The sequence below is a fragment of the Nyctereutes procyonoides genome, unplaced genomic scaffold (assembly GCF_905146905.1).
Source record: "Nyctereutes procyonoides isolate TBG_1078 unplaced genomic scaffold, NYPRO_anot_genome, whole genome shotgun sequence".
NCBI classification, from domain to species: domain Eukaryota; kingdom Metazoa; phylum Chordata; class Mammalia; order Carnivora; family Canidae; genus Nyctereutes; species Nyctereutes procyonoides.
The window spans coordinates 52757145-52784588 of NW_026575046.1; the positions used below are offsets into that span (position 1 = coordinate 52757145).

The window sequence follows — 27444 nt, forward strand, 5'->3', positions numbered from 1 at the left end:
ACATGTAACTATTAAGATAAAATACTTTAGGAGTTCATACTAATAGCCCCAATTTAAATTCAGACTACAAGATACTTTTTACTTAGCTTCTTCTATATTTTTTCTGTTTCTCCTTTCTTTCATACTAAGAGTCCTGGCTCTTGAGGTTACGGAGGAAGATAGGATTAGGATATTCTGTAATTACTTACTTGGATCATTCCATATTATGTACAGTTTTAGAATAATATTACTACTGCCAACAAATACAGTTCCTGAGAAGAATGTAATTTTTTGTGGTTGATGCATTATACTCCTCCAGTTTTTTTGCAGTTGTCCTGTATCCACCTGCCTGACCACGTGGCCATTGAAACTCACTCTCTCCCTTTCTAGTCCTCATTTAGACTTCTATAAGGAACTATATATTTAGTGTTTCATGGTCCTTATCTCAATGTTCCTCCATTTGTTTGTTTATTGTCTGAAGTTATTTTCTAGTAGATTCTTCAAGGAGGACTCAGAATAATCTTCACTAAGTTCTTGCTCATTAATAACAGTGTGTCTGTTATTTGCACTTCATACTTGAAGGCCATTTTTGCTGGATAGAAAACCCTTGGCCCATCTTTTCTTGACTTGAATATGTTTCCTTAATCTCTTTTGGCATAGAATGTTGCTCTCAAAGTCTGATAATACAGCTTTCTTTGCCTCATAAGACACTTAACGATAGATGTCCATGGCATATTGTCTTTCTCTTTTCTTTCTTTCTTTTCCTTTCTTTTCTCCTTTCTTTTTTCTTTCTCTTCTTTCTTTTCTTTCTTTTCCCCACTGTCTCTTTCTTTCTTTCTTGTCCAGTAATTTTACCAGAGTAAATATTTTAAAAAGATTTTGTTTTTTTTTAAAGCTTAAACATTAATTTTTTATTTTTTTTTCTATATGGCCAGGTGTTTTATTTTTTTATTTTTTTTTAATATATTAGTTTTTATTGGTGTTCAATTTACCAACATACAGAATAACACCCAGTAAAGATTTTGTTTTTAAGTAATTTCTACACCCAGCCTGGGGCTGAAACTCACAACTCCAAGATTAAGAGTCATGTACTCCACCAACTGAGCCGGTCAGGTGCCCCTAATAGAGTAACTCTAAATCTGTCATTCTGGTTTGATATTCTCAGGTTTGTTGTATATTATTTTGATTATCTCTTTTAATCTTTAATTTCAGGGAAGTTTTAAAAAAATTACGGTTTTTGAAAATATATATATTCTTTATTTGAGAGAGAAAGAGAGAGAGCATGAACAAGGGGATGGGCAAGGAGAAGAGAGGGAGAAGCAGACTCCCTGCTGAACAGGGAACCTGATGTGAGGCTTGATCCCAGGACCCCAGGATCATGATCTGAGCCAAAGGCAGTTGCTTAACTGCCTGAGCCACCCAGGCAACCTGCAAGATTACAGTGTTTATTTTTTTTTAATAATAAATTTATTTTTTATTGGTGTTCAATTTGCCAATATACAGAATAACAACACCCAGTGCTCATCCCGTCAAGTGCCCCCCTCAGTGCCTGCCACCCAGTGCCCCCACCCCCCGTCCTCCTCCCCTTCCACCACCCCTAGTTCGTTTCCCAGAGTTAGGAGTCTCTCATGTTCTGTCTTCCTTTCTGATATTTCCCACCCATTTCTTCTCCCTTCCCTTCTATTCCCTTTCTCATGTGGAAATCAAAACCACAATGAGATACCACCTCACACCAGTGAGAATGGGGAAAATTAAGAAGGCAGGAAACCACAAATGTTGGAGAGGATGCGGAGAAAAGGGAACCCTCTTACACTGTTGGTGGGAATGTGAACTGGTGCAGCCACTCTGGAAAACTGTGAGGAGGTTCCTCAAAGATTTAAAAATAGACCTGCCCTACGACCCAGCAATTGCACTGTTGGGGATTTCCCTGATGGCAAGTGATGCAGAGCATTTTCTCATGTGCGTGCTGGCCATGTCTATGTCTTCCTCTGTGAGATTTCTGTTCATGTCTTTTGCCCATTTCATGATTGGATTGTTTGTTTCTTTGGTGTTGAGTTTAAGAAGTTCTTTATAGATCTTGGAAACTGGCCCTTTATCTGATACGTCATTTGCAAATATCTTCTCCTATTCTGTAGGTTGTCTTTTAGTTTTGTTGACTGTATCCTTTGCTGTGCAGAAGCTTCTTATCTTGATGAAGTCCCAATAGTTCATTTTTGGTTTGGTTTCTTTTGCCTTCATGGATGTATCTTGCAAGAAGTTACTGTGGCCGAGTTAAAAAAGGGTGTTGCCTGTGTTTTCCTCTAGGATTTTGATGGAATCTTGTCTCACATTTAGATCTTTCATCCATTTTGAGTTTATTGTGTATGGTGAAAGAGAGTGGTCTAGTTTCATTCTTCTGCATGTGGATGTCCAATTTTCCCAGCACCATTTATTGAAGAGACTGTCTTTCTTCCAGTGGATAGTCTTTCCTCCTTTATCAAATATTAGTTGACCATAAAGTTGAAGGTCCACTTGTGGATTCTCTATTCTGTTCCATTGATCTATGTGTCTGTTTTTGTGCCAGTACCACACTGTCTTGATGACCACAGCTTTGTAGTACAACCTGAAATCTGGCATTGTGATGCCCCCAGCTATGGTTTTCTTTTTTAAAATTCCCCTGGCTATTCGGGGTCTTTTCTAATTCCACACAAATCTTAAAATAATTTGTTCTAACTCTCTGAAGAAAGTCCATGGTATTCTGATAGGGATTGCATTAAACGTGTAAATTGCCCTGGGTAACATTGACATTTTCACAATATTAAATCTTCCAATCCATAAGCATGGAATATTTTTCCATCTCTTTGTGTCTTCCTCAATTTCTTTCAGAAGTGTTCTATAGTTTTTAGGGTATAGATCCTTCACCTCTTTAGTTAGGTTTATTCCTAGGTATCTTATGCTTTTGGGTGCAATTGTAAATGGGATTGACTCCTTAATTTCTCTTTCTTCAGTCTCATTGTTAGTGTATAGAAATGCCACTGACTTCTGGGCATTGATTTTGTATCCTGCCACACTGCCGAATTGCTGTATGAGTTCTAGCAATCTTGGGGTGGAGTCTTTTGGGTTTTCTATGTAGAGTATCATGTCATCGGTGAAGAGGGAGAGTTTGACTTCTTCTTTGCCAATTTGAATGCCTTTAATGTCTTTTTATTGTCTGATTGCTGAGGCTAGGACTTCCAGTACTATGTTGAATAGCAGTGGTGAGAGTGGACATCCCTGTCTTGTTCCTGATCTTAGGGGAAAGGCTCCCAGTGCTTCCCCATTGAGAATGATATTGCTGTGGGCTTTTCGTAGATGGCTTTTAAGATGTTGAGGAATGTTCCCTCTATCCCTACACTCTGAAGAGTTTTGATCAGGAATGGATGCTGTATTTTGTCAAATGCTTTCTCTGCATCTATTGAGAGGATCATATGGTTCTTGGTTTTTCTCTTGCTGATATGATGAATCACATTGATTTTTTTACGAGTGTTGAACCAGCCTTGCATCCCGGGGATAAATCCTACTTGGTCATGGTGAATAATTTTCTTAATGTATTGTTGGATCCTATTGGCTAGTATCTTGTTGATAATTTTTGCATCCATGTTCATCAGGGATATCGGTCTATAATTCTCCTTTTTGGTGGGGTCTTGTATGGTTTTGGAATTAAGGTGATGCTGACCTCATAGAATGAATTTGGAAGTACTCCATCTCTTTCTATCTTTCCGAACAGCTTTAGTAGAATAGGTATGGTTTCTTCTTTAAACGTTTGACAGAATTCCCCAGGGAAGCCATCTGGCCCTGGACTTTTGTGTCTTGGGAGATTTTTGATGACTGCTTCAATTTCCTCCCTGGTTATTGGCCTGTTCAGATTTTCTATTTCTTCCTGATCCAGTTTTGGTAATTTGTGGCTTTCCAGAAATGCGTCCACTTCCTCTAGATTGCCTAACTTATTGGTGTATAGCTGTTCATAATATGTTTTTAAAATCGTTTGTATTTCCTTGGTGTTGGTAGTGATCTCTCCTTTCTTATTCATGATTTTATTGAGTCTTCTCTCTCTTCTTTCTAATAAGGCTGGCTAATGGTTTATCTATCTTATTAATTCTTTTTTTTTTTAATTTTATTTATTTATTTATTTATGATAGTCACAGAGGGAGAGAGAGAGGCACAGAGACATAGGCAGAGGGAGAAGCAGGCTCCATGCACCAGGAGCCCGACGTGGGATTCGATCCTGGGTCTCCAGGATCGCGCCCTGGGCCAAAGGCAGGCGCCAAACCGCTGCGCCACCCAGGGATCCCTCTTATTAATTCTTTTAAGGAACCAACTCCTGGTTTGTTGATCTGTTCCACAGTTCTTCTGGTCTCGATTTCGTTGATTTCTGCTCGAATCTTTATTAACTTTCTTCTTCTGCTGGGTGTAGGATCTATTTGCTGTTTTTTCTCTAGCTCCTTTAGGTGTAAGGTTAATAACTTTTGTATTTGAGTTCTTTCCAGTTTTTGGATGGATGCTTGTATTGCGATGTATTTCCCCCTCAGGACTGCTTTTGTTATATCCCAAAGATTTTGTACGGTTGTATCTTCATTCTCAAACTTCATTCTCAAGTTTCCATGAATCTTTTTAATTCTTCCTTAATTTCCTGGTTGACCCTTTCTTCTTTTAGCAAGATGGTCCTTAACCTCCATGTGTTTGAGGTCCTTCCAAACTTCTTGTTGTGATTTAGTTCTAGTTTCAAGGCATTATGGTCTGGTATGCAGGGGACGATCCCAAACTTTTGGTATCGGTTAGAATCTGATTTGTGACCCAGTATGTGGTCTATTCTGGAGAAAGTTCCATGTGCACTTGAGAAGAATGTGTATTCAGTTGAGTTTGGATGTAAAGTTCTGTAGGTATCTGTGAAATCCATCTGGTCCAGTGTATCGTTTAAAGCTCTCGTTTCTTTGGAGATGTTGTGTTTAGAAGACCTATTGAGTGTAGAAAGAGCTAGATTGAAGTCACCAAGTATAAGTGTATTATTATCTAAGTATGTCTTAACTTTGGTTATTAATTGATTGATATATTTGGCAGCTCCCACATTCGGGGCATATATATTGAGGATTGTTAAGTCCTGTTGTTGGATAGATCCTTTAAGTATGATATAGTGTCCCTCTTCATCTCTCACTATAGTCTTCGTGGTAAATTTTAGTTTACCTGATATAAGGATGGCTACCCCTGCTTTCTTTTGAGGACCATTTGAATGTAAATGGTTCTCCAACCTTTTATTTTCAGGCTGTAGGTGTCCTTCTGTCTAAAATGAGTCTCTTGTCGACAGCAATAGATGGGTCCTGCTTTTTTATCCAGTCTGACACCCTGTGCCTTTTGATGGGGTCATTAAGCCCGTTCACGTTCAGAGTTACTTTTGAAAGATATCAGTTTAGTGTCATCATGATATCTATTCAGTCCTTGTTTTTGTGGATTGTTCCATTGGACTTCTTCTTAAAGGGGAATTTTTAGAGTCCCCCTTAAAATTTCTTGCAGAGCTGTTTGGAGGTTACATATTCTTTCAGTTCCTGCCTGTCTTGGAAGCTCTTTATCTCTCCTTCTATTCTGAATGAGAGCCTTACTGTATAACGTATTCTTGGTTGCATGTTTTTCTCATTTAGGACCCTGAATATATCCTGCCAGCCCTTTCTGGCCTGTCAGGTCTCTGTGGAGAGGTCTGCTGTTACCCTAATACTTCTCCCCATAAAAGTCAAGGATTTCCTGTCTCTTGCTGCTTTAAGGATCTTCTCTTTATCTTTGGAATTTGCAAGCTTAACTATTAAATGTCGAGGTGTTCAACGGTTTTTATTGATTTTGGGGGGGATCTCTCTATTTCCTGGATCTGAATGCCTGTTTCCCTTCCCAGATTAGGAAAGTTTTGTTTTTTTTTTAATAATAAATTTATTTTTTATTGGTGTTCAATTTGCATTGGTGAGCAATTTGGTGTTATACAGAATAACACCCTGTGCTCATCCCGTCAAGTGCCCCCCTCAGTGCCTGCCACCCATTCACCCCCACCCCCCGCCCTCCTCCCCTTCCACCACCCCCAGTTCGTTTCCCAGAGTTAGAAGTCTTTATGTTCTGTCTCCCTTTCTGATCTTTCCTTCCCATTTCTTCTCCCTTCCCTTCTATTCCCTTTCACTATTATTTATATTCCCCAAATAAATGAGAACATATAATGTTTGTCCTTCTCCGATGATTAGGAAAGTTTTCAGCTATGATTTGTTCAAATACATATTCTGGACCTCTGTCCCTTTCGGCGCCCTTGGGAACCCCAATTAAACGTAGGTTTTTCTTCCTCAGGCTGTCATTTATTTCCCTTAATCTATCCTCATGGTCTTTTAATTGTCTCTTTTTTCCTCAGTTTTCCTCTTTGCCATCAACTTGTCTTCTATGTCACTCACTCATTCTTCCACCTCGTTAACCCTCGTCGTTAGGACTTCTAGTTTGGATTGCATCTCATTCAATTGATTTTTAATTTCTGCCTGATTAGCTCTCAATTCTGCAGTCATGAAGTCTCTTGAGTCCTTTATGCTTTTTTCTAGAGCCACCAGTAGCTTTATAATCGTGCTTCTGAATTGGCTTTCTGACATTGAATTGTAATCCAGATTTTGTAACTCTGTGGGAGAGAGGACTGTTTCTGATTCTTTCTTTTGAGGTGAGGTTTTCCTTCTAGTCATTTTGCTCAGTGCAGAGTGGCCAAAAACAAGTTGTATTGGGAAAAGGAGAAAAAGAGAGGAGAGAAAGAAAAAAGAGAAAAAGAAAAAAAGAAAAAAAAAGAGAAGAAAAAGAAAGAAAGGAAAGAAACTGGTGGGGAAAGCTAACAGAAATCAAAAAGCAAAAAAAAAAAAAAAACCAACCCCAAAAAAACAACAAAAAACAAAACCACGGGGGGGGGGGGGAGTATCTTCTGTTTCTGTATACTTTAACTCCCTTGACTTCCCCTGGAACTTGTCCGTCTAGCTGGTCTTCTGGGGGAGGGGCCTGTTGTGCTGATTATCAGGCGTTAGCACTTGGGGGAGCTGCTCTGCCCCCTGCCTGGTGCAGGGCTCAGTGGGGGTTGTTTACCTCGTGAGGTCCCAGGAGGAACAACCACAGTGGCGGCGGCCAGCTCTGGATCCCTGGAGTCAGCTCCCGCCATAACTACAGAGCTCTCCATCTGCAGGGCGGGGCGGGGGCTCCGGGGCGGGGCCGCTGATCTGCTCAGCTCGGGGGCAGGACGTCCTTGTGGTCCTGGGCCCTCCCGGCCTCTGCCTGTCCCGGGGAGGCCGGATCCTGGGCTGTGTCCCGGCGCCCAGTGCTCCCGGGCCTGCGCTGTTGGATTCGTGCTCCCGGTGGCACACAGCCCCCTCCGCGGAGCCTCTACCCGAGCCCCCCGAGCTGCTCCCAGCCTCGCAGCCCCCTCTGCATGGAGCCTCTTCCTCTGCCCGAGCTCCTCCGAGCTGCTCCGTGTCCAGCCGTGCGCGCTGCAGCCCTTCAGGGAGCTCGGGGGGCTCTCCCCAGGGCGCAGTTCCTCTGTTACTGTCCCAGGGAGCCCGAGGGCATCCCCGCTCTCCTGGGTCCTGCTCCAACTCCTTGCGAGCCCCTTTCCGCCCGGGAAGGTTGGTGCAGCTCCTGCTTCTCCGGGACGGAGCTCTCCTGTCCTGGGGACACTCGCCCTGGCCTTAGCCCGGCTCCTCGCGGGGCCCCTCCCCCATGGATGCCTTTTGTTTCTTTATTTGTTTTTCCCCGTCTTCCTACCGTGATAGAAGCACGAACTCTTCTCACTGTAGCATTCCAGCTGTTCTCTCTTTAAATCTCAGGCCGAATTCGTAGATTTTCAGGGTGATTTGAAGGTTAGCTAGGTAATTTGGTGGGGACAGTGGACTTGGGGACCCTACTCTTCTGCCGTCTTGCCCCTCCTCCAATTATAGTGTTTAATATTCTCTTGCTTTGATTTTTTTTCTTCAAGGATGCTTATTATTTATATGTTACATCTTCTTTGCCTGTTTTCAATATCTCAATATTCACATCTGTCTCTCCCTTTTTACTTGGTTTTTCCTGTTGTCCATCTTCTGTTTCTTTTGGGGCATTATATGTTGTGTACATTCCTTCTCATGTGCCTTCTAGTTGATTCTATTCCTAAAATGCATTTTTATTTTATTTCTAATTTTTTCCTATGTTCTGTTACTTTGTGAGTTTTCCTAAATCCTAATTATATTCTTTCATGTTTTAATTTTTTTTCCTTAAAATCTTTTAGCTCGTTTTGAAACAGTAGGCTATTGTTTGGGCTTTTTTTGCAGAGAGATGTTCTGTCTTATGGCATGCTTTCATGGAATATAGGAATGTTATTCTGGTCTTTTTTTCTTCCTTCTTATAACTTCTTATGGAACTTGACCTCAGTACTTCCCATTTTTCATTTTTATGTGAAAAAAAATAGTCTCCTTGAACTTTTAAGAGGCAGGGTTTAAAATGGCTTTATAAGTTCATAAAGTTTCATCTTCTGTTGTTTTCATTTCATCAAAAATATGGCAGCCTGCTTTCTGACACTTCCTGGCTCCGTTCCCTTCACCTACTTCTATCTGGATCTTTTCCTTCCTTTGTCCCTGTTACCCCATCCTGTTCAATCTTGATCCCACTGTTAGTAGTTTTTCTTCCTGGAAGCAAGTCCTAGGGCCAGTCTTGAAAGTTCTCAGGAACTAGCTCTTCAGCTTTTTCAGATCTTACTGTGGGCCCCTTCTTCATTTCCTTTCAGCTCAAGCAAAATCCCTCCTAGTGTTACCCACTCTTTTCCAATTGGACCTCCTCACTTACCTGTGTATACTGATGGCTTATGTTGGAGTTTTCTAGTCCTCAAGTCCACCAACCTTGCTGCTTCCCACTGCCTCTGCACACTCAGACACCTTTTTAGGCTTGTGGATGGTGTAGGTTTATCCTTACTTGCTTGTATTTTCTTGTTCAACGGGATACCTTGTCTCCAAGCATTTGGTTCTGCTGTGTAGGTGCTCTATTTTTATGCAGGAATACAGAGAGATCTAAAAACCAGGCTGTCAACAGTCCTCAGTCTAGATGACCTGTGGAATCTTTTGAAAACTCATGTCTCATAATTGTAGATTGTTTGAGTAGGGAAGAAAGACCCTTTATGCTTGAGATCGTCCACTCCCACTTTTGTCAGACATCCCAGAGAGGTTAACTTGCTTACCCAAGATAAAATGAATGAAAAAAAAAAAAGATAAAATGAATGAATAGCTTAGCACCAAAGCCAAGACAAGGTCCCCAGTGTTCTTTCCTCATATAGGATGTTATACAGATGAAAAATTTCAGTTTTTATTTGGATGAAAACCTACAATATTTTCCTTCTAATTATAAAAGTAATAATGTGATAGGAAAAGCTGGAAAGGGATCCCTGGGTGGCGCAGCGGTTTAGCGCTTGCCTTTGGCCCAGGGCGCGATCCTGGAGACCCAGGATCGAATCCCACGTCGGGCTCCCGTTGCATGGAGCCTGCTTCTCCCTCTGCCTATGTCTCTGCCTCTCTCTCTCTCTCTCTCTGTGACTATCATAAATAATAATAATAATATAATAATAATAATAATAATAATAAAGTCCTCTTTAAAAAAAAAAGAAAAAAAAAGGAAAAGCTGGAAAGACAGCAATATGATGTTTCAATAGTGGGCACCAGTCAATTAAAACATTTTTTAATGTTTTTTTGTTTCATAAGATTTTTTTTGAGAAAGTTATTTTTGTATTAAAGAAGAATATAAAATAGCATTAAGTGACTGTGTTTTCTAATTTACAACCATCCAAAGTCAACCATTGTTTATAGTTCTTATCAGTGAAAATTTTTTTTTTTTATTATCAGTGAAAATTTTAAGAGAAAAGAAATTGTGAAAGTTCTTAACTAGAAGCTGGCATGTACTGCAGTCGGATTTTTAAAAGATAACCAGGAGGGTATTTACTAAAATTCAAGCCTACAAAGAGCAACTTTTACAGAGGGTGATAGAGGAAAATCTAAAACATTTTCTGTGCTATGTCAAGGATTGAGTCAGCTCCCTTTTAACTTCCTTATGGTCAAGACATTCTTTTTTTTATTTTAAAGATTTTATTTATTTACTCATGAGAGACAGAGACAGAGAGACAGAAATATAGGCAGAGGGAGAAACAGTCTCCCCATGTGGAGCCCGATGTGGGACTCGATTCCAGGACCCCAGGATCACGACCTGAGCCAAAGGCAGATGCTCAACCACTGACCCACCCAGGAGTCCCTGGTCAAGACATTCTTATGTAATAGTTTTTGGTGGCTCTTTACATGGTAGTGCCATTAATTGACTCTATACTGTTTGCGTTCTTATGCTGTGTATACGTAAAAATTACTCTCTGTTCCTTTCATGGAGATGTCTTTCCAATTCAGATACTAGGACCCAAGAAAGAGAACATGAAAAAAAGGTCACACTTGCCAGTCTCATACCTGTTATAAAGATGAGATTTGGGATGCCTGCGTGACTCAGTGGTTGAGCACCTGCCTTCGGCCCAGGGCATGATCCTGGAGTCCTGGGATTGAGTCCCACATCGAGCTTCCTGCATGGAGCCTGCTTCTCTCTCTGTGTGTGTCTCTGCCTCTCTCTCTCTGTCTCGAATGAATGAATGAATGAATGAACAAATAAATAAATAAAATAAAGATGAGATTTATGCAAGAAAAGAACAATGAAATGGCAGTGCCATGCTTCCTGGGCCATATGCCTTGGTGAGTGATTCATGTTTGAGGCTTGACCAGATTGTGGAAGAGCAAGTTTAAGTGTAAATTTATGCTTGGTGGCTTTAGTAGGTTTTACCAGTTCTAAAAATTACGGAGCTATGATTAAAGTAAAATGTAAAAGATGGCTGTATTTATCAGAAATAATCAAAAAGCGCTTCAACATCTACTGAGTAATTATTGATGGTGACACTGGAACTAGTTGAATAAAAAAAAAAGGTTCATTATACATGGTCATAAGGTCAACCTACCAGTAGAGTTTTAAGAATAGTCATGGGAAGGGGTTGGTGAGTGCCTGTATCACTCAGTTAAGCATCTGCCTTTGGCTCAGGTCATGATCCCAAGGTCCTGAGGTCAAGTTTTGCATTGGGCTCTCTGCTCAGTGGGGAGCCTACTTCTCCCTCTCTGTCTGCCACTCCCCCTGCTTGTATTCTCTCACTTTCTCTCTCTCAAATAAATAAATAAAATCTTAAAAAAAAAAAAAAAGAATAGTAATGGGAAGGGGAAAACTGAGTAAAGGAGCTGAGATCAGTGTGAAGGAGAAAGCAAAGTGTTTCTGTGTTCATTTTCTATTGTAGTGTGAGAAGTTACCGCAAAATCACTGGCTTAAAACAATACACATTTATTAACTCAGCTTCTGTGCATCAGGAACTTGGATGTGGCTTAACTGGGTTTTCTGTATGTTTGCAATCAAGGTGTTGGCCAGAGCTCAATGTTCATCTGAAGGCTCAACTAGGGAAGAGTCCACTCATCCATGTCCTTGGCAGAATTTATTTCTTTGTGGTTGCAGGCTTCATGACAATTTGCTTTTTCAAAGCCATCAATGCAGAGAAAGATTCTGGGATAAGTCTGCTGATAAGACAGAGTCTCACTTAATGTCATGGGGGTGATATCCCATCACCTTTTTCACATTGTATTAGTTAGAAGCCGGTCATAGGTCCCATCCAGGCTCACTGAGGGTCCCAAACAAAGGAGATACAGGGATCATTGGGGCATTTTGGAGGTTGTTCATTACAGCTTCCTGAGGGATTTGATTAACAGCAGCCCTGTTAGCTTATACCAGTGATAATCACCACACTTCTTTAGCTCTCTTTTGTGTGAGGCAGTGTGCCACGCATTCTGTGTGCTTTATCTCAGGGAGTTCTCATATTGACCTCTGGTGCAGGTACTGTTTACATTGATGTTTTACAAGAAGAAATAAAGGTTTAGGGAGTTTGAGTATCTAGCCTGACATTATGTAACTAGACAGTACCAAGAGTTAGAATTTGAATTCAGGTTTTGTGGGAATCCGTAGCCGTACTAATCCTGTATGGTCTCTTAAGCTGCCCAGGCTGCCCTTAACATCCAGAGGGAATCTCAAAATGGGTGGAACATGATGTACAGGTCCATTTCGTTTAAAAATCCCTACCATCCCTATCAAGCAGGTGCACAGACACATGCATGCATTTGCACCAACATTTTTTTTAAAGATTTTATTTATTTATTCATGAGAGACAGAGAGAGGCAGAGACATAGGCAGAGGGAGAAGCAGGCTCCCTGTGGGGAGCCCGATGTGGGACTCAATCCTGGGTCTCTGGGATCATGACCTGAGCCAAAGGCAGATGCTCAACTGATGAGCCACCCAGGCATCCCTTGCACCAACGTTAAATAGCCTTGTGGGGAACAGCCTTGTGGGAAACTGGCAAAGATTCTATACAGTACTGGTTCAGTGTTTTCGCCATATTTTTTGTTTATTTAGTGCAAAAATTTTTTTTTAATTTTTATTTATTTATGATAGTCAGAGAGAGAGAGAGAGAGAGAGGCAGAGACATAGGCAGAGGGAGAAGCAGGCTCCATGCACCGGGAGCCCGATGTGGGATTTGATCCCGGGTCTTCAGGATCATGCCCTGGGCCAAAGGCAGGCCCTAAACCACTGCGCCACCAGGGATCCCTATTTAGTGCAAAAATTTTAAATTGCTACATTATTTAAGAGCTATAGAATGATCTATCTCAAATTTATGAATCCCTTTGAAATCAGTCAGTACTAATACAGAGCACTTTCTATTTCTAGAAAGTTTTTGTCTTTGGAAAGCAAGTCTTCTGAATTTTCTACCTCTTGCCTTTCAGGAAGAAAACATAAATAGTTTTTCATTAAAAATAATGGAGAGAGTGCTTTCTTGTTGCTTTCTGATAATATGAGATACTTAAAGGTGCAGCTTGGCTGTATTCTCTTTGTCAGAAACTGTCTTCCATTCCTTTCTTACTTGTTTATACTTTTCTTTGGTAAATTGCTCTGGCTGTTTTGCTCATCAAGGGCACTTCCATTTGTGCTGGGATTCTTTGTTGGCCTGGTTCCTCCCACCTTTCCAGTGGGAGAACCCCGGCAAAGATTTAGAATGAGGGTGGAAATACCCTGAGTAGTATTACTGAGACCAATCCAGTGTGACCCTGAGAAAGTAGCTTGCCTTCTTTGCATATTTTCAAAGGGAGTGATGCTGACCCCTTTCACTAGGATGGTTGAGAGGGTTAACAGATTAATGATAGCATTGCATTTTTCAAGAATGGAGTTCATAATGCTCTTAGGTTTGACAGCTGAGACTAATGTGATGATTAAAGATCAGTGGCCTCTGTGGAGTTAAGATAAAACCCAGTGAAGAACATTAACAAAACCGTAAAGCTCCTTAGCATCACTACATTGCACAGGTTTTTTCCAACAGGGGCTCAAGTTCTCAGACCAGTCTGTCTCAAGGCTGACTCATGGCTTTATCCCAAGATTGTACCAATACCAAAGATATTCTTGGTGGTTGGAATGATACTGCTTATTTTTATTAAACATTTTTGCATATAGGCAATTTCACCAATTTATGTGACTAGACACAGATATTTATATAGATATTAAATTTGCCTCATCATCATGATAGGAGAGCTGAAACCCAGGGAAAATGCTCCATCTAAGTGCCAGATGAAGTTCAGGGGGGAAAAATTGCATCATATCCAATCCCAATCTGTTTTTCTTGGCCTTTCAGATTGCTTTTAGTTGCAGGAGAAATCCTAGTGATTCCGACCTCCAGAAATCCGTGGCAGGCAAGATACTACAACCACAGACTTGCTTTCTTTACTATAATGTAGGATCAGTCAAAAACTGAATATAGGCTGAGAAGGAGGGGAGAACCCTGGATGCAGTTCCCTGTGATCATAGTAAAGAAGTGGCAGCATGTTGTTTGAGACTGTTCCTTATTCTGTTCAACTGAAATTGTATGGGGTGTTTCTTTACGGTGAGAAGAAAATCATCCCTCACTTGTAAGCTTTGCTGGAAAAAGCTACTATGCCTCCCTGTTAAGAAAGTTGTTGCTGAATAATTGACTTTGGCAGCTAAAACTGGCTTGATGGGAACTGGAGGGACCTAGAATTCCCTCATAACCCCCTTGTGTCTGTTTTTCTATTTTGGTGCTCCAGGGGGTTGAGAGAGTTGTCTGGGTTTTCTACCTTTATTTGATTTTGGAAGGCATAATATTTGTGTTTCCTGGAGTTCACCAGGGTGGGTTAGGGAAGGCAAGGAAGATGACTCTGTTGCCCCTGGAGATCTTTAGGCGAATGGTATGGAGATAAGCCTGCAGGTCAAGGGGCTGGAAAGGAGTGGAGGGATGGAGATGGTGGCTACAACAGCTTCAGCCCTTTAATGATGCAAACAGGAATCAGATGGTTTTTCAGAGGGTTCAGTTACTTTACATCTAGTTTGTTTTCATCTGTAAAATGATTTTGTCATCAGAATATGCAGCGATAACCCCAAATTTTCAGTGGCTTAACCTATCAAAGGCTTATTTCTTATTTCTTACTAGGAGCTGGCAGGACACTATCCCACATTGTCTTCAATCAGCCTCTTAAGCTGTGATGGTCTTCAACTGTCTGAACATTCCTAGCAGCCATGGCCAGGGAAGGGAATGTAAGAAATCATGAAGGAGCTCTTAAAGGCTTCTAGACACAAATGTTGTAAATTCACTCATACCTCATTGGCTGAAACAAGTCACTTGGCCATATGTAGCTTCAAAGGGGAGAGAAAGTATTATCCCGTCATGTGCATGGATGGAAGTGAACCAATCTTGATGAATACCCCTATTGGCTACCACAGGGGTGCTGATGCTTATGTGATCCACACGCCGCCACATGGTGGTCCTGGCAGAGTCCTGTGTACAGACTGGAGAGAAATGAACACCATTTGAAAAAGAGTTTTGTTCATGAATTATGAAAAAAGTGGACATCTGCCATTTTTTAATGTGTAAAGAAGTACTTAAACTTAGAAATCAAAAAATTTGTGCAAACATTAAGTAGTAATTATAGAAGTAATACTGCGTTTTCCTGTTTAGTTATCCTTGTTGTATTACCTTCTCAATTGAGGCTTTACTGGGGTACCTGCCCAAAGGTGACTCTTATATGGAAGTGTAGTATCAAACTCGACCTAGCCTGTGCCCCTATGAAACAGAATACCTGAAACCACATACCATCCCAGGTTAAAAAAAAATGCTCTCACAGGTCATGAAAACTTAAGGTGGTGAGAGGCATGGGTTAGTAACAATACTAGAGTGTGATCATAAAATAGGGTATGACTTAAACAGACCAGTCCTGCTGGGAGCTTGCTAGCACAAGAAGGCACTTGCACAGAATGGCTTTGTCTGTCCTGGGTGCCACCACTCATCTTCCACTTTTCCTGCCGTAAAGTGCCACTTTCCTGGGGTTGGTCTTGTGCAGTTCAATGGGAGCTATTTAACAAGGGTGTTCTGTTGGGTTCTTTTGTTTTGTTTTGTTTTTGTTTTTGTTGTTGTTGTTGTTGTTGGGTTCTTTTGACTTCTGCAGGTGATGACTTGTTTTCTCCTGCCCTGTTGCCCTTATGGGCATTGCTCCACCTTGCCCTGCCCCACAGTTTGGAGAAGCTCAAGGGATTTTCACTAAGCTTGGAGATCGGTGCTTCAGCATATCTTTGTCTGGATATGGCGAGTGTATGCAGAATGGGTGAAGTGTGTTTACTGTGATACCTCAAGGGGATGAGCTTTGAGCAATGTCCTCTCAAGTCATTCATTTACCTGGAGGCTGGGAGTTTTGAAGATTAGTTTCCAATGTTCTCTTTTCACTGTATAAAGAATCCCAGGGTACCATTCTACCATCTCTCCTTCCCTCAACCCCCATTTCTGTTCACATTTCTTATTCTCCAGCAGAAAATTCCACCTGGAAGCTGTGACTGCAGCTCCCTTCAGAGTACATGTCATAGTGACCCTCACTATGGCATTCAGCATAGTATTTTAAATGCTATGGGAAATCAAGACATATCTGTTATTTTTAGGAAGAATTAAATTATGGAGGCTTTCCTCTATTAAAAAAACCATACTTAAGGAAAAAATATAGGAACATAAACCAAATATCTTTGCCTTCAACTAAGTGTTTTTCCCCCGATCTATTCCTGTTGCTACTCCCAAATGAACCCCTAGTTCCAAATATACATTATGAGTCTTTTGTCTCCTACGAGTACTATTCTGTCTGAATCATCAGGCTTCCTGTTGTCTCTTGTTCATACTCATACCCTTCAGGCAGATTTCTCAGTTACAGGCAGGGGTGAAGATGGTACAGTACCAGATAGCATGCTCTTGTTATCTGGGCATCGGCCATCTGCTCTCCCAGCAACCTGGGCACCCCCCTGCTACGCTACCCGGATCTTACCTGTTAGGCAACTCACAACAGTCACCAGGGATGCACAGGGTTGTCTTGGTGGTTATTGATTGATCATGTTCCTTATTCTTAGATGGATATTTGCGCACCTTCATTTTTAGGTGAATTTTGCAGTTTCTGGGCTGCTTTGGTCATGGTGGTGGGCAGTTGGCCTCTAAAGACTATGGAGGAGGCACAATAAGTGGGGAATTTGAGTTTGTAAAGGGAAGCATTTCATCGTGATTTGTAGCCCTAGGGCTCTGAGTATTGAAAACCGAAGAGGAGGAACCAGCAAGATGGCAGTGCAGTAGGAGTCATGGCATAAATGAGATCCAGATCAGACTGGTCATTATCTTGTAATTATTTTAAGATCTAAAACTGGTGATCTTCATAAGAGTGCCAGCTACACTGACACATGTACATTGCTATATACACACACATTTGTCGATTTATATAATTTGAAGGTGGGAATAAAGAGTGATAACAGAAGCTCACAGATATTTTGCAGGGATAGAGAGAAACAGTACTCTGCTGTGGGTATGTTCCAGAGAAGTATGAGCCTTTTTCATTTATTGACAGATACTGTCTCTGACACACTGTCATTTTGTGGGCTTCTGTTGTTCCTTGTAAAATATGATGGATCATGAATGAAAAGGCGTAACTTCATGGAAAGAATATTTTTGGCCTATTAGGGTTGTGATATGTTTAGGAAAGCTTCCCTGTAGATGTGACTTTCACTCACCCTTTATCCTTGCCTCAGTTTCTACATACTTCATGTGCATTTGACCTTGAGTGGAGGTTATTTGATGCTGCAGGTTGTCATTAAGAACAGAAGTTCACATCACGGTTTCTCCTAAAGCGGCTACCTCACAAAGGTCTGTGATGCAGCTTCCACAACCTTGTTCCCTCCAGTCTTGTTCCTGGAGCTCTGAGCAGCTTCCAGCAAGTTACTACATTAATATTGATCAAGTTTGTTGGCAGGTGTGGTCTCTGCCGTGATATATACCACCATATTTATCAGACTTATTTACTGCATACTTCTTTTTCAGTATTGAGTTGGGCTTAGTGTGGTGTTCTGCTTACCTTTGAGGGCATTTGTCCCTGCCCAGTAGCTTCTGGGTTACACCATGGGAAGCAACAGATTTAGGGAGGGAGGAGGACGTTGGATGTGGTGGTAAGAAGTCTTACCCTTGCTCGGCTGCCACCAGCCCTGAAAGTGCAAATCTGGCAAGTACATATGGCTCTTGGCATTAGGAAAACCTTGCTGAAATGAAATTAAAATTCCTCTGCTGGACAGGAAATTAATCAGGGCTGAATACAGTAGACAAGGACAGAAGCTAGAGTCCTTGTTCCATCACTGATGAGTGTTTTGTTATGCAAATGAGATTAAATGCACAGTGACTGGCAGGGCATCGAGGAGGGGCAGAGGACTGAAGGAGATGAACAGGTTCCTTAGGATTTAAACTCTAGCTACAAAAATGTTTTTATAGCATCTGCTGCGTCTTAGACATCAAATGCTGAGCGAGGGAAGCACCTCAGCTTCTTCTGTCATTGTTTCTGCAGAGCAGTCTTGACAGTGTGATACATTGCAAATAATTCATTCCATAACACTACTAGATCGCCCACAGTGAAGCAAGGCTGTATGCCAGGTGTCAGGGCTAAGTCATGAAGACACCTAGTCCTTGCCTTCCCAGAGTTAATAGTCTGGTAGAAAAGGATATTGGAAAGAATTAAGTCGGGGTGCCTGGGTAGCTCAGTGGTTGAGCATCTATCTGCCTTTGGCTCAGGATGTGATTCCAGGGTCTGAGATCAAGTCCCACATCAGGCTCCTTGCAGGGAGCCTGCTTCTCCCTCTGCCTATGTCTCTGCCTCTCTCTCTGTCTCTCTCATGAATATATAAATAAAACTTAAAAAAAAAAAAAGAATTAAGTCTACAGATAACCAGCCAGATAAGAAATGTTGTCCTACTACTTGGGACTATTTGGTTGAAAAGTAGCTGAAGCCTATCCCAGTAATGTCAACAATAAAAAATGAATGAATTAAAAAATAATTAATTAATTAAAAAATAAATTTTTTTTGGAAAGGATTGAATTGGTACAAGGAAAATTGAACAGCCAAAAGGAACATGGGTAGGGGAAGCTCTGGGATCTAAGTATCAGAACAAAGGGACAATCTGTTCAGGACTCTCCATCTGGTGAATCACCTCCATGCAGTCTTAAATCCATTCACTTAAGATTCACATTCCCAAAAGAAGGTATCTGCTGGATCCAGCTTGGGCCATTTGCACACTTCTTGGAGACACAAAAGCAGGAGACTCGTATAGTGCCACAAAGATTTTGAGCAGTGGCAGAGGGACTTTCTCCCAAAGACAGAACGAGTGCCATAAAGGCAAGGAGGAGGCCGGGCAGGGAGGGAGGGAAGTGCATTATAAAATTTAGCTGCTGTTGTGGTTTCTGGGATTCCTGGCCAATGAGTGGGCATACATTTATTTGGAGCATGCTCAATGTTGAGGCTGTGGTAGTTTGAGACCATAAAATTTAGAATGAGTCAACTCATTGGCACTTCTGTCTTGTTCTCTTGATCCCAGTGTGAGCAGTCCCACCTCATGAGAGAACATGAGGATGTCCAGGAGCGGACAACGCTTCGGTATGAGGAGCGCATCACAGAACTCCACAGCATCATTGCTGAGCTCAATAAGAAGATAGACCGTTTGCAAGGCACCACCATCAGGTAGTGAGCTCCCGGCCGCGGCTTTCTCTCTGCCCCCTTGGCTCTAACCTGGCTCCTGGAATTGAAGTTGGCCCAATGAATAATAATGATTTTTTTAAGATTTTTTATTTATTTATTCATAGAGACAGAGACAGACAGACAGAGAGAGAAAGAGAGAGGCAGAGACACAGGCAGAGGGAGAAGCAGGCTCCATGCAGGGAGCCCGACGTGGGACTCCATCCTGGGTCTCCAGGATCACGACCTAGGCTGCAGGCGGCGCTAAACTGCTGTGCCACCGGGGCTGCCCAATAATGATGTTTTATTTGCAACAAAGACTTTTACAGTTGATAACTACTTTCTCTTTACATTGTTAACCATGCACTTTCCCCTTCACTCTTCTGTTCTTGTCTTGATCATCAGAGGGCTACCCTGGAGGGTAGACAGGGTGGGAGTTGTAATCCTCAGTTAGTGATAAGGGTGTCAGATCAGAAGTTGATGAGATGCTTTATTAGTGGGTTCTGAATGGAGGCCCTCTGTCTCCCTACTAGTATCCCTACCACCTCTTAAATCCACCAGGTCTGCTCTAGATGTGCAAACTGTGTGCCTCCCTTGAGAATATTGAGAGCTGGCTTATGACAAAGCAGTATGTGTGCTTTGAGATCATCTAACATTTTGAGCTCACCTGAAGTTGATTTACCATCATTGATGTGCCCTTTTATAATCTCCTAAGGTAGGGGGCAAGATTGGATATATCATTTTACTGGCGAAAAAAGTCTGGGGCTTAAAAATATTAAGAAATTACTTTGAAGTTATACTCAGCAGAGGATAGAGGTGGAGTTAGAACCCACAGCCTCTCTGCTTTTATTTAATATTCTTTCTGTGAAAGTGACTTTTGGGGGTCCTGCCTTCCTTATCAATCAGTTAACACCTAAGGCTCCTGCACACAACACTTAATTGGTGTGTTTGCCCTGCTGTTCAGAGGGGTTTGCTTTGAGTGACTTAGCCAAGGATGAGAACTTTTCTCTTCCTGCCTGTCCTCAGGGAACAGCCCCGGGGAAAGCAAATGGTTGACACCTACCTTCATGGAAAAAGAATGCTTTGTTCACAAGCCACTATTAGGGCAGTCGTAAAGGCAACTGCTTTAAACTTTCCTTCTAGAAGTTCCAGGTTAGAAGAAAATTTGGGTGCATTTTGTTCCAGCTCTGTTAGAGTAATGACAGGGCTATTTGATGAGGGTACTGATGGGACTCTGGTTTTCTGGGCAAAATCATGGAAAATTTTGCTCAGAACTGGAGCCACATGATAAATTCCATATTCCAATTTAGAACCCCAAGGCTTTTAAATTGTATCCTGGTCTTCAGCATGATTGTAGGTTAGAAACGCAAGAACAGAGAAGAATTTTCAGACCAAAGAAATGATTATAGGAGATTTAAAGAAGGCTGACATAGTACATTGGCAAATTTGTAACTTCCATTAAAACATGTTGCACTTTGAAACACTTGAGAAGGTGAGGGCAAATGGGCTCAGTGAGTTGTGGGGGAAAAAAGCATCACACATCACCTGGAAAACTCAGTTTCAGGATGTTTAAATTGAACATAATGGCCAAACTGCTTTGTGTTAAAATACAGTGAGCTTCTCTCTCTCTCTCTCTCTCTCTTTTTTTAAGATTTATTTATTTACTCATGAGAGACACACTGAGAGAGGGAAGCAGAGACACAGGCAGTGGGAGAAGCAGGCTCCCTGCAGGGAACCTGATGTGGGACTCTATCCGGATTCCATGATCACACCCTGAGCCAAAGGCAGGCATCCCAACAGTGAGCTTCTTGACTATAAACATTTTCTGGTGCTTTTTGTTTAAAGGGAGATTGCATGTGTGTGCAGATGTCACCTTAAATTCTGCCAGTTTTTGTGATGTAAATGAGCTGGCCCCTCCTTACGGGGACTCCCTGCAGGGCATGGAGACCCATGAGCCAGGAAGACAAGGCTCTTCTGGTCCTCTGATCTCCGTGGCTAAAGCATGTCTCCTGCCCCCAGCACTCCAGGAAATTGGTTTGCTCTCAAGTCCTGAGATACTATGCTATGCTGAGTGCAATGGCAGCCAGACACCTTGGAGAACTCCCACTGCTCTAGCATATCCAGAATGTAGAGAATTGATTGTCATGCTAGTCAGGTATAATGCTGGTAGCTTATAGACTTTTTTGTCACTTTAGTTTGGGCCTGAGTTAGGAATTTATTGGAAATACTGAAAAATAATAAGGGAATAGTTTATGTAAGCTATGATATATCCATACATAAGCAATACTAAATTGCTTAAGTAAAAAAAAAAAAGATAATCTTATAGTTTGAAACTTTCATTTCCAGTCACCTTCTGTGGCCATCCTTGAAGATACTCTCCCATCTCCTGTAGCCATAGGGCTAACATAGCCAAGAATCAGACACTGCAGGTGGCTGAATTCCAATATAAGTTGAGCTTATAGCCACATCAGATCTCTGAAGTAAAAAGTAAGCATTGATAGGAAAAGATGAAATGGTGAGAATTTGAATGGAGACAGTGAGTAGATTTAAATGAATCAGAATACCTAGAGCCTACAGACTCCCTTCCTGCAGAAGCACTCCCCCTCCTTGTCTGATAAAGTGAGTCTTACTTTGCTTAGAGAATTTGTAGCAATCTGATCCCAGGTAGGGGGTGCCAGGTATATACACTTAGGGCTAGGTCCCTCAGGAATAAAGATTGCAAATTATTTCACTAGATAAAGATCTCTAACCAGCTAAGGTGCTGGCCAAACACAAAGGAAATAGGAATTTCCTAGTGGAAGAAGGAAGTCAGAAACATCAACCATAGCCTCATAGCCAGAAAGGATGGCTAGACTGTGCATATTTTTGTGCTTATTTGTGCATAGATTCAATTTCCTTTTTATCTTCTTAATTTCTCCTGTTATATTAGATGATCTGGTATTGGTGAAACTCATCTAGTGGTTAGGTTAGATGATATCTAGGTGGATTTGCCACTGAACTAGAAGAGAAGTGATTGCCTGACAATGGATACAATAACTGGTGGGACTTAGGGTCTGCCATTTCGGTGAGAAGGTGAGTCCATTCACATTTGAATGAGGGATAGTTACCGAAGCTTGGTGTCATTGCTGTTGCAATTTGGAAATTTCAGTGTGTGTGAGAGGATGGGTATGGTTGTTGAGCAGCCAGAGAGGTGGCCTATGACATGTTATCTAGCACCCAGTACCATTCCCACCCCTTTACTCTCCCCAGAATTAAAGGGGCTGGACCCTTGGAACTACTTCCCAGATTAACAGTTGGGTGCTGGATATAGTTTTGGTTCTGCCAGTGAGGTGCCTTCGAATGGGTTTGGAAAGCAGAAGGAAGGTGGGAGCCATTGTTCCTCAGTTCATGATGGCAGCTGATGTAGAAACTTTCATAGGTGTGAGGTCTAGCACTTCAGAGCAGGAGCTGTGGACAGGTGTGAAGGCAACGACAGTTTCCTGACCTTTGAGGGGTTCACAGCTGCAATGGCAAATCTGACAGCTCCTGGTGGCCTCTACCCACGCTTCTCTGGTCCTCCCAGTTATGCAAGCATGGAACTGCCTGACTTAAATCTCTTCTACTTGAAACATCCACTGTAGATTATGTTCCTAACTAAACCCTGCCTGATGCATCCTAAATCCCATCTCCTAGGAATAAATACTGAACATTTTATATATATGGCCTTCTAAAAAATTTTATTCATGAATATTTTAAATAAATTGGATCATACAGCAAACAGTGTTTTGTAATATATGCTTTTTCACTTAACTGTATGTTATGGGTGGCTTTTTTTAAATGCTCCTCTAACTTGGGGAGATTATATAATAGAATGGGGAGGATGGAAAAATACATCAGTAGCTCACTTTGGAACAGGCCCGGGGGTACTCTTGGATTTCTAAGCAAATTAAACATGAGCTCTTTGTTTCCCAAGGAGATTATTTTCTTTGCCCAAAAGCTACTCTCATAACATCACCCTTTCACTGCCGGCTCTCATGAGTAGTCATGTTTTCTGCTTCATTTACCATTTGTTTGTTAACCTACTGCTGTCTGGCTTCTGAGTGCAACAGTTTGCTGAAGCTCCTTTTACTAAAGACTGAGTTATGTCTTCAAATTCAAAATTCCTATGTTGGCGCCCTACCCCTGAATATGATAGCATCTATAGTTGGGGCCTTTGGAAAGTAATTCTGTTTGGTTAAGTTTATGAGGGTAGGGACTGCATGGAAGGCATAGTGAGCACCCTTATGGGAAGAGACACCAGAGGGCTTGCTCGCAGCCCACGTCTCTCCCTGCATATGAGGATTCAGTGACAAGGCAGCCATCTGTAAGCCAGGAAGAAAGCCCTTACCAGTAACTGACTGTGCAGACCTTGATTTTGGTCTTGGAACAAAAGTCTAGAACTAAGAAAATAAAATCCTGTTGCTTAAGCTATCTAGTCTATGGTGACTTGTTATAGCAGCCTAAGCTGCTATACCTTTTTGAAAATCACTAATGACTTAACTGAAAAATCCAGTGACCTTTTCTTGTTTCTGGTCCTTTTCTGTAGGATTTGCCCACAAATCTTCCTTCTGGTGTGTTTTTCTTGAACTTCTATGACCCTATAACGTTTCTTCTGTCCCCACGATTCACCTTCAGACTGGGCTCTGACTCTGGGCTCTCCCTCCCTTTTCACCTTGAATGGCTGCAGCCCTACAGCACTGACCTCTCCTGTCTGAGTTACCTCCTTCAGCATTGGCACTTTACCCTTCTGCTTCTTTGTCTGTGAAATGCTCATTTGGCAACAAAGATGATATGCAAAGTCTCTGTCTGCTCTAATGTAATCCGGTCTCTAAAATCTCATGCCTGCATCATGAGCCTGACCTTTCCATTTGCCCCCAAAAGATTCATAGCTTAGTCTGATCTTCCTTTGTGGTAGATGGAAAAATAAAGAGAGGTGGAATTGCAGGAGGAATCAGACTTATCACTGATTTCCTGCTTTAGATACTCTAAGAGAATTGAAAGAATACATTTCCTCAATGTATCTAAAAAAAAAATCTTTGTTCTGTAAAAGATTTATGGCATTTCAGGGCAAGTCTTCTTTCATTTGTAAGGAAGAATTGTGGTTCAACTAAACTCCCACCAGATCAGGTAGGCTGGGTTAGCTAAAGGCAGGGGTTCCAAGGCAGGCAGGCAGGTGTCCATCTGCGTCTTGTTCACAAATCAGTCCAGTGACAAGGCATGAGTGTGCATGCCAAATAAAATATACATAAGGATTGCTAAGGAAGTAATATTGGTACAAATATTTGTATCAATATTTTCTGTCAATAGTTTCTATCAAATATTACTGATTCTATTGTGCTTCAGCTTGAGGTCTGGAAAGCAGGAAAAGAATTATCCTTTTATTGACTCTTCCCTTTTCGGATAAGATTATGTCACCCCTAGCCAGTAATGAGAAGGAATTTTTAGAAATCATTGTCAACAGGAGCACCCAGGTGGCTCAGTGGGTTAAGCATCTGCCTTTGACTCAGATCCTGATCCCAGGGTCCTAGGAGTTTGCTTCTCCCTCTCCCTCTGCTGCTCCCCCTGCTTGTGTGTGGTCTCTCTCTCTCTCTCAAATAAAATCTTAAAAAAATAAAAAAAAATAATTGCCAACAACAACAACAACCAGATTTTCTCCTTAGATCACCACATTTGACTTGTTTCATTAGTCCTAAATTTAGGAATGAGGCTGTATCACTTCCTAGTTGCAGAATCCTGTGTAAATCACTTAGCCTCTTTAAGCTTCACTTGTCTTATTTGTAAATTAAAGGTATTGATCCCTGCTTTGATAAACTCTAAGATCTCTGCCAGTCAGCCACTGCTAGTTACATAGGTGGTGGGTAGAATCTAATGCCTGCCTGTGTGCGAGCATTTTTCTTTTGTTTTGTCATTTAAGCTAGTAGCAAGCACTAATCATTGCCACTGTAAGAGCAATTTGGAAGCAGTTCACAAATGCATCTATGTGAATAAAATAAGGTACATTTAGAATCCTGTGAGATTATTCTTTATCCTCCAAGGAGAAACACCTGAGAACTTTGTAATTCCGTGATTATGAAACTATCACAATGGTGTATGATTACCAACAGTTATCAGTTTATCAAGTTTCTGGGGGTTTTTTTGGCTTACAATGATCACTTCTTGGATCTTTTCATGTTTTCTCCCTTCACATCACCAGCATTAGCAACTGGTGTACTTTGGAGAAAGCCTTTTTCCTCCCAAAGAAGTAAGTTATCATTTGCCAAGAGTTACTGTGTACACAAGAGAAAGTCACGCTGAGTTGCTGATGCTGTGTTGTTAGCTGGACATCTTTACCATGAAAACACACCTCACGTTCTTGCTTTTGTGTAACCACTGGGACTGGTAGAATGTTTTTGACTTCTCATTTCGTCGCTCTGGATGTAGGGAATACGCTGAGCACCAATTTTATACGTGCATATACTGCGACCACAGATGGACCCATCAGCTTACAGCAGGCCCTGGCGAGAACTGGCTTTTGTTCTTTCTCAGTCCCAGATTCTAGCCTCTTTTCAGGGATGGTGCCAATTATGATGTTCAGGAGATGATAAGGATATGCAACTCTGAATTTTTTTAACCAAAGTCAGTAGGAGAAACAGCAGGTTGCACGTACTTCAGTATTTCAGTTCAGTTTAACCATTTTTCTGCCTCATTCTCTGTGGTACAGAATCCTGCCTGATCTCTCAGGGTTGTTGTCTGCCTCTAATTACTGTTTACTCTGTTTATGTGAGTTGTTTGTACTCTGATATTCAATGTAATTACCATAAGGAGGAATCTCAGCCAGAAATTGTGTATTCTCGGCTCAGCCCTTCCCTTTGGGGCCAGGAACAGAGACCTGCACTCCCCCCACTTCCACAGCTGCTTGTTTTCCCTGTTTTTATATAAGAGCTTTGGCAACACTTACTTCTTCCCCTGAATTCCTAGACTTCATCATTTTATTTCCGATTCTCTTGTCTAACTCATGTTCGCTTCCTTTGACACAGTAAATTCTCCTTCTGATCAAAAAATGTCCACTCAGCAAGTGACTCAAGTGCCCCTCTAGCCTCCAGCCTTGTGTTACATTGGGCGCCCTGTTTGGTTTCAGCTATACCTACCGCTTATTCCTCTCCATTCTTTCTCATTCATGTTCAAAGTCTCCTCTGAGTCTTTGCTTGTGCCCTTCCACCCTCAAGACTTATCTAAACTCTAGTTGCCTGGGATGTCTCTGGAGTGCTGCTCCATCCAGAAAGTCTTCCCGGTTGCTGCTCACCTGCAGCCCCTGTGCCCTGTGTCCACACACAGCATGCTTCTTAGGTTAGAATTAGTTGTGAACATATTTGACTCCTGGAAGATAGCATTCATCTGGTTTTTGCTTTCCTGTTCTTATTTTGGCGCTTGAATACATTGACCAAGTATCCTTAGTTTGCATTTTATGACCCTGAAGGTCTTCCGCCCAACATAACGCTTCTAGTGTGGTGCAGTTGTCCTGCAGATTGTATTCTGACCTCAGCAAGGAATGGCCCCTACAATCAAGTCTCTTATTCCTGCTCTTCCCTTTTCACTGCTATATAAAATTCATCCTAATAATCCCCAGAAGTAATTCCTTACGAAGCATGAGATTTGGCAGGCCCTATATGTTTTGGAAACTGTCAAGCCAGGAGGGTTTAAGGTGGCTATTAACAATTTTGCAAATGCCATTTATACCAGAGATACAGCAGCATTTATCTGGCTTTCTTGGCTGTGAAACAGTCTCAGCCAAGCTGAAGCTGATTACGTTGGCCCTGCAACAAAGGTAATTTATTCATCACAAAACCTCCCATTAACTACAATCAGATTTTTAACTGCTGATTGAAAGGAGAGCTGGTGTATCAGGGCACAATTACCCTCTAGACCAAAAAAGCTACTCTTAAGGTACTTTTTAATTGTTTTCATTCCTAAACCTAATTATTGTTGGCTTTGCAGGTGTCTAATAATTAACTTATTCATAGAAGATTAACCTATATATATTTTTTGCCTTCCACTCTCATTCTAATTCATATTTTGCATGTCTGGGGGCTTAATATCTACATAAGATCTCCCCCGATTTCTGGATGGCTTTTATTAAAAACACCTTATAAAGCAGTGGCTCAGCTGAATTCCTTCCCTGGGAGGATGTTGATTTCCTGAGAAAACTAAGAACTCTGGAGAGTTCTTCACATTCTTTAATTTATAGATGTGTTTCCCCAGCTTAAAATGGCAGTTGCCTCTTCCCCAAGTTCCAGTGGTCACATGTCAC

At 41.6% G+C, this 27444-nt stretch overlaps 1 protein-coding gene across 7 annotated transcripts in view; it reads left to right on the forward strand.

The window, feature by feature from the left end:
* Positions 1–27444, forward strand: part of MCC (MCC regulator of WNT signaling pathway) — a 324907-nt gene that overhangs the window by 198069 nt on the left and 99394 nt on the right. For all 7 annotated transcript variants that reach the window (XM_055325155.1, XM_055325148.1, XM_055325150.1 and 4 more), the window contains exon 3: positions 19003–19145. In XM_055325155.1, the coding sequence (XP_055181130.1) occupies positions 19021–19145 (125 nt within the window). In that variant the 5' untranslated portion in view covers positions 19003–19020. The remainder of the gene's footprint in view (positions 1–19002; positions 19146–27444) is intronic.